This window comes from Podarcis raffonei, chromosome 13 (assembly GCF_027172205.1).
Source record: "Podarcis raffonei isolate rPodRaf1 chromosome 13, rPodRaf1.pri, whole genome shotgun sequence".
NCBI classification, from domain to species: Eukaryota; Metazoa; Chordata; class Lepidosauria; order Squamata; family Lacertidae; genus Podarcis; species Podarcis raffonei.
In genome coordinates this window covers 43,343,072-43,351,050 of record NC_070614.1, presented here as the reverse complement: position 1 = coordinate 43,351,050, position 7,979 = coordinate 43,343,072, and the positions used below count along the sequence as shown (strand labels likewise).

Here is a 7,979-nt window from a genome sequence, read left to right as displayed (position 1 = left end):
CTCCGAGGTGGCTATCACCAGTGGAGGCCAAGGCCCGAAAAAGACCCAATATGGAGGCCTATTGGCCGAAATATTGGGAATTGACTGAAAAAATTGGAGACAATTGGAAGTTGCAGAGCCAGGACAAACTAAAAAATAAGGTGCGAGATTGGCTACATTATGCTCAAATTCAAGAGGTTTTCAAAATGGACAAAAAAGTTGGTTTCCAGGTGGAAAAGTCGAAACTAGAGACAGAACTGTTAGAACCAAAGACAAAGCTGTTATCTAGAATGTATAACTTGCTGCTTATGTGGAATTTACAGGATGAGACAGTTAAATCTGCTATGATTAAATGGGCACAGGATGTTGGACACAACATTATGTTTGAAGACTGGGAAAGGTTATGGAACACCGGAATGAAATTCACGGCCAGTACGGCCTTGAAGGAAAACATTATGAAAATGATATACCGGTGGTACATGACCCCAGTCAAGTTAGCTAAGATACATCACCTGTCTGACAATAAATGTTGGAAGTGTAAGGAAGCAGAGGGGACTTTCTTTCACCTCTGGTGGACATGCCCAAAGGTTAAGGCTTTCTGGGAAATGATTTACAATGAGTTGAAAAAGGTATTTAGGTATACCTTTCCCAAGAAACCAGAGGCCTTCCTGTTGGGCATGGTAGACCAGAAAGTGTTAAAGAAGGACAGAACTTTGTTTATGTATGCTAGTACAGCAGCAAGAATACTCATCGCAAAGAACTGGAAGACACAAGATTTACCCACGCTGGAGGAATGGCAGATGCAGTTGATGGACTACATGGAGATAGCTGAACTGACCGGCAGAATCCGAGATTTGGATGTAGAAACAATTGAGGTGGACTGGAAAAAGTTTAAAGACTACTTGCAAAAGTATTACAAACTGTATGAATCTTAAGACGGTGCATGATTTGGAAATGATACGCTTTAGCAATTATGATTAAGTAAATAGTAAACTAAGTGATAAAAGAGAAAAGGAGATAATATGAAATTGAACATGTTACGTTTATTTTAAAGGTATAAAAATTGTGACATAATACATTGAATATAGATACATAACATGTAAAAGTTACAATAAGGTATGACATAAGGTAACAAATTGCTGACATTGTTAATATAAAGAACGCAGAATCGGAAGGGGTGGGGAAGTCCAAGTTGGGATTTTTGTTAAAAAAAAAAAAAATGGTTTCTTGTAAACTCCTTATTTGTTTGTAATGTATAAAATTTGGAAAGAAACGTAATAAAAAATATTATAAAAAAAAAAAAAAAGAAAATAATCCATTCCGGAAGACCGTTTGACTTTTGAAACGTTCAACAACCGAGGGCAGTCGACAATTCCCATTGAGAAAATTGAGAAAAATGCCCCAGAAGTGGTTTGGCTTCTGAGGTGCATTTGAAAACAGAAGCATTTACTTCCTGGGTGTTGGCATTTGAAAGCCGAATCGTTCAGCTTCTGAAGCGTATGACAACCAAGGTACCACCGTATTTGGCATTTTTGCATGGTAACATCCCAGATTTTATGGTCTGTTGTAGCACTGTGTGATTTTTCAATATATTGGTTGAAACTGGTTTTGAAATCACACTGCCATAACGGTTTTGATCCAGCAATATGCAGCGATATTCATGCGAGGGAGACCAGGGCAGCTGATTACGAGGTGCTGCCTTCCCCTCACGCTGACTGAGAAGAAGGAAGCTGATTGCCCTCACTTCAAGGCAGCATGGCACTCCCTTCCCCTGGCACTGAAGTGGAGCAGCTTTTCTCAGTCAGCAGGAAAGCAGCAGCAGCCACAGTGGGCATGAATCTTTGCTGGCTGCCCCACTGATGGCAGCTTGAAACACCCTCCATCCTCACCCTCTCCCACTCAAACCATGTGATGGAGTTGACTTTGCTTCCTCTTCTCCCGCCCTCCCTCCAGTCTCTGCGGCTGCTCCTTCCCTCACCCCCGATCTCCAATTTCAGACATTGTGATATATCAGAATATTGCGATGTTTAGCTGCTGATATATCACAATGTTGGAAACCAGATATCGCTCAGCTCTAGACTGTTTTTTGGTATACCGAAAATCCTTTGCTTATTTGGGGCTACCCCACATTTTGTTCAAAAAATTGCTTTGCAGAGGTAACTACCATAGATTTATCAAAAATTTCAAAAGTAGGGGGGTCCATGGCTTGGCTTTTGAAAAACAGGGGGTCCTCAGTAATTAACTCATTGGGAACCACTGATGTACAGAAATGCACTCTAATAGGGGAAATTGCTTTGCAAATATCTGTGTATTAGGCAATGTTCATACCAACAGGTGCATATTAGGAGAAATGCACATTAAAATGCTGAAGAATTTCCTGGATTGAAGCAAATGAATAAATCACAGACCAATGCAGAAATGTGTAGAACAGAGCTCTAGTTTAGAAAAATGAGAAGTGGAAAGCAATGGAAACTGATAGAGTCATCCATCCATATTCTGGTGGACTTTGGCAGGAATCATTAAAAGAACAACAACAGCCACAAAATATGAAGAGTGAATGTGGGTAGGCTGGAAGACAGCCTTCCTGACTTACCATTCAGTGCCTTGATGGGAAAAGAGAGACCTCAGTCAGTGACAGCACTCCATAACTGAGAAACCCCTATATGGGAGAATAGACCATCTCAATGGCTAGCCCTGAAGGGAAGCCCAGATCAGAACTCAGGGACCTTGTTAAAAGAAACAAACAAACAAGTTTGTGGCTGCCTTTGCAAGAGATGGCAGCACCCCCTTGGGAAGGGAGATAGGAAATGACTCAAGATTACAATTAGGTTTTTCTCTTCCCATGGTATGAAGTTTGGCTCACCTCCTTGAGTCAGCTCTTATGGGAATAGTCATACAAGGCTGTCGAAGTTGCTCATGAACGAGGTGCTATTTGACCACCCCTGTGTCCTGAATTAAGTGATCCTATGGAAATAGCCATAAATCTAAAAGTTAGTACCAATTAGGCCCCCCCCATCTTTATTATTGTGTGTTCATGGTGATTTGTGCCCATGATGCAATTGGGTCGATCATACATGACTCTGCTTTCAATGTTGTCAGTGCTTGCAAACGTTTTGGGGCTAACATAGCGCTTTGCTTCCATTCAGTGCATATCCTGAAACTTCCATGCTGAAATCGTGTAACTTCTTGCACCACAAATGTTCTGCACATGAATAAATAGCTTGGAATGACAGAACTGTAGAGTTGGAAGGAATCCTGAGGATATATAGTCCAAACCCTTTGTAATGGAGGAATATGCAGCCGGCCTGTACAGGGATTAAACCTGCAATCTTGGCATTATCAGTATCATACTCTAACCAACTCAGCTTTCCCCTCAGCTTAAAATTATAGTGCCCCCCCGGGCTGTCTTAAGGATAAGTGGCGCCGGGGTGCAAAGATCCACCTGGTGCCCCCCCGTTGCCCAGTTCCAGGCGCGCAGGAGGGCGGAGCCGGCCAGCCGCCTCAGCGTCTCGCTGGCTCGGTCCCCCCTGAACTGGTGGTGCAGAGCAGAAGAGCGCACCACGGCGCTCCAACCAACAGGCGGCCTCTTCCCTGGGCTCACTCTTGGGTGCCAGGCTGAGAGACTGGCGCCCCTAAGAGCCCGGCACCTGGGTGCCCTGCACCCCTAGCACCTATGGGTAAGACGGCCCTGTCCCCCCCTCCCTTGCTGCACTATAGCGCCTCTGAACAGCAATAATGTGGTAGCACTGGAGAAGCATCACAGAGCAGCTAGTGAAGCAAAATAAGTCAACCAATGCATTGTTATAGTGTCAAGAATATGTTGCAGAATGCACCTGCAATAAAACACCAGTCTGGAAGGTCCTCTAGGATTTGTGATAGCAATTGGGTTGAATTAGTCAATCAGCTGATAGTCACACTAGGATTTTCATCTGAATATTGTTAAGGAGGTTTAAAGAGAAAGCTTTGGGCTCAGTGAAGCAGCATTTGTTTATTTTATTTGCTTAGCAAGAATTATACTCCACTTCATCAAAAATTAAAAAAAACTACAAATTCCTAAGTAGCTTACATACAATGATATAAAATATTCCTTAAAAACAGCAATAAAAATGGATTTCAAAAAGCAGTAGGCCTGGTAAAATTATCAAAACATATATGGTGTTGTAATTAATAATTGCAACAGTTTGGAGATGATCTGTCTGGCTTTCTGAGAGACTGTTCAAATCAGCACAAATCATTGCAAATTGATTTGAGGCAACCTGATCTTCTCTCTAGTGATTTGTAATTTGCTTCAACTGGATCCAGACAGGGCACAAATCAGCCCAAATTGGCCAAATCAGGATTTGGCTGAATCTGGTGCACTGCCCTAGTGGTGTGTGTGTGTGTGTGTTTGTGTGCATGCATGTGGTGGAATTGTGTGGGCAAATGAAATACAGATTGTGTACTTGAAACAAAGACTGTTGCAAACTTAAATGTATGTGCAATCATGAAGAGTGACCATCCACAAAGTAGTATTGATACCAACCCCCAAATCCTGGCATTGGTAGCTAATTAATACCTATAGTGGGAGATTTTGATACATATATAGCTACACCCATTATCTCGATTCAGGCTGTTGAACTAATGGACACCTGCCCCACCCAATGCATATCATATAAGGCAACATAACTGTTCATGCATCTGATAGACTCTAGTCTGCAAAGGTTTATGCTATCATGATTAGAGAATAGAGAACCAAGAAAAGAGAGAATATAGAGAACATAGAGACTATAACCACTTTGAGAATGAACAAACTAAAATACAGAGAACAGGGATAGACATATACTAATATCAAACTTAGGTGCTGAGCTATGTTAGCTTAATACTTTTCCTAATAAAGGTGGAGAGTAGAGCTAGCAACAGTATCAGCCCCTGCTGCTTTCCCCTTGAATTTCCAGGGAAAAGGGCTCAGGAAAGCACACTCCCTTCCCCTAATACTATGGTGGCTGGCTACCTTCCATAAAGGCTTTGTCGGAAATGTGCGCTCGAGATGAAGCACAGTGGACCAACACCAGCTGATGACATGGCTCCCCAAATCAACACAGACTGTGGAAACTTCACATTGGACTTCAAGCATCTGGCATTGTGTGCCTCCCCATTCTTCCTCCAGACTCTGGGTCCTTGGTTTCCAAATGAGATGCAAAAGCTGCTCTCATCAGAAAAGAGATTTGGGGAGCCATGTCATCAGCTGGTGTTGGTCCACTGTGCTTCATTAAGTCCAGGGTTAACACAGCCGTCTACCAAGAGATTTTGGAGCACTTCATGCTTCCTTCCGCAGACGAGCTTTATGGGGATGCTGATTTCATTTTCCAGTAGGACTTTGTCACATGCCCACACTGCTAAAAGTACCAAAACCTGGTTCAATGCCCATGGGATTACTGTGCTTGATTGGCCAGCAAACTCGCCTGACCTGAACCCCATAGAGAATCTATGGGGCATTGCCAAGAGAAAGATGAGAGACATGAGACCGAGCAATATAGAAGAGGTGAAGGCTGCCTGGTCTTCCATAACACCTCAGCAGTGCCACAGGCTGATAGCATCCATGCCACGCCGCATTGAGGCAGTAATTGATGCAAAAGGGGCCCAAACCAAGTACTGAGTACATGTGCATGCTTCTACTTCTCAGAGGTCCAATATTGCTCTATTTGCAGTCCCTGTTTTGCTGATTTCATTTAATATTCTAATTTTCTGAGATTGTTAATTTGGGGTTTTCATCAGCTGTATGCCATAAACATCACAATTATAAAAAATAAAGGCTTGACATATCTCACTTTGCATGTCATGAGTCTATCTTGTATAGTTGAATTACTGAAATAAATGAACTTTTCCACAATATTCTAATTTTCCGAGTTTCACCTGTATAAGGCAAAAGCCACACAATAATGAGGAGTCTGGTGTGAGCTACTGGTGTGAACGTTCCCTTATTATGCCAGTGTGCTATACTGGTTAGAGTATCAGACCAGGACCTGGCAGACTAGGGTTCAAATCCCCACTCAGCCATGAAGCACACAGCCTCTCAGCCTAAGCTACCTCACAGGGTCGTTGTGAGGATAAAGCAAGGAAGGAGAGAGCCACATATGCAACACTGAGCTCCTTGGAGGAGAGGTGAGATACAAATTCAATTAAAAAATAAATAAAATGAATTTCCATTCCTTGTCTGCCACCATACCCAACATCAGCTGCAGCATTTGAATGCGTCATGATGCTCAGCATTTGCAATGTGGTAAAGAAAATGAGGCTGGGTAGGTTCAGAAAAGAGAGGAAGACTTCTCCTTGGATCAGCTGGTAAAAATGGCCCTTGACCACCACCACCAGCAGCCATGGTGCTATTTCAAGTCTTTGACGTCCACAGTTCAAGTATCTCCAATTTAAGGATAGGACTTTGTAAGCAGTGGCCGCTAGTGCTCACTGGAACTGGTAGGCAGGGAGGCTAAGGGTATGTTGACTCAGAGGCAATGATTGGCTGAGGCAGAGCCAACTAATTCTAGTTTTACCCCCATCCTCATCCTTGTTGTGATCTACAAGGGCAACACTGAGACTAAGGAGGAGGAAGCTTCTAGGAAGGGTCAGTCCCTGTAGGCTGGTTGCAAGTGAACAAGTGGGGGATGGCTGACAGCAGACTGAGGTTGGCCTCCACTGTTGATAAGTCTTCACCCTGAGAACCTGTCATGGCTATGCTGGGGCTGTTGGTGGCCAAGCTGAATCCCAGACTGGAGTTTGTGATGCTCAAGTTAGTTGCTTGAGTTGGGGAACAGAACCATTGCTCTGTGCACCTGGCAAGAGCACAAGGCCAGGCTCCCAGAATCCTCCTGGAATTTATACTGATCCTGGCCAATCCGCAGGCAAACGTTTGCCCAACAACCTCCACATGGCATGCTTGATTTCCTTGTTCCTCAGTGTGTAGATCATGGGGTTCAGCAAGGGAAAGACCGTGCTGTGGAAAATAGCAACCAGCTTGTCCAGAGGGGAGTCCTGGAATGGGCGGCAGTACATGAAGATGGCAGGGCCAAACATGACAACCACGATGATGATGTGGGTGATGCAGGTGGATGCAGCTTTGCTCTTCCCTTCGGTGGAGCCCATCCTCACCTTGAAGAGCAGGATCACGTAGGAGATGATGAGGAGGGTGAAACTGATGAGAGCTGAAAGGCCACTGTTGATGAACATAAAGAACTCCAAATCATAGGTGTTGGTGCAAGCCAGTTTGACAATCTGGGTGATGTCGCAGAAGAAATTGTCCAGCTTGTTGGGGCCACAGAAGGGGAGTGGGATGATGAGAGCCACCTGGATGATGGAGTGAACGAACCCTAAGCACCAGAATACCACTACCATGGCCCCACAGATCGGAATGCTCACCAGGCTGGCATAATGCAAAGGGTGGCAAATGGCCACATAGCGGTCGATGGCCATGCCGAGGAGGAGGAAGACCTCGGTTCCCCCCAGCCTGTGGAGAAAGAAGAGCTGGGCCATGCAGCCCCTGTAGGAGATTGTGTTGCTGTTGTAGAAGAAGTCAGAGAGCATCTTGGGAGGGGTGACGGAACAGTAGCAGATATCCAGGAATGCCAGGTTGGCTAAGAAGAAATACATGGGGGAGCTCAGTCGTGGGTCACTCTGGATAGTCACAATGATAAGGATATTTCCGGGCAGGATCAGAGAGTAGAATAGAAGGAAGAGGAAGAAGAGGAAGAGCTGTGCCTCTCGTGCCTGTGAGAGTCCCAGCAGCACAAACTCTGTCACCATGGACTGGTTCCCATGTTCCATATTGCGGCTTCCACCTGCTGCAACCAAGAGTTGGGATGGGGGGAATACAAGGAGTAAATATGAGCAAAAAGAAGGCAGAGGGCCTTCTTGGCAGTGGCACCCTCCCTGTGGAATGCCCTTCCAACAGATGTCAAGGAGATAAAGAACTACACAACTTTCTGAAGACATTGGAAGGAAGCCCTGTATAGGAAAGTTTTTAATGT

General features: G+C 44.5%; 1 protein-coding gene across 1 annotated transcript; it reads right to left on the bottom strand.

Annotated features, from left to right (window-relative positions):
* Window positions 1-4,200: 4,200 nt before the first annotated feature.
* Window positions 4,201-7,776, bottom strand: LOC128398979 (olfactory receptor 4N5-like). The gene is made up of 2 exons (XM_053360240.1): window positions 6,864-7,776; window positions 4,201-4,271 (listed from the first exon to the last, which is right to left on the bottom strand). Exons 1-2 carry the CDS (start codon window positions 7,774-7,776, stop codon window positions 4,201-4,203), a joined length of 984 nt encoding a protein of 327 aa, XP_053216215.1.
* Between the last annotated feature and the right edge of the window lie 203 nt (window positions 7,777-7,979).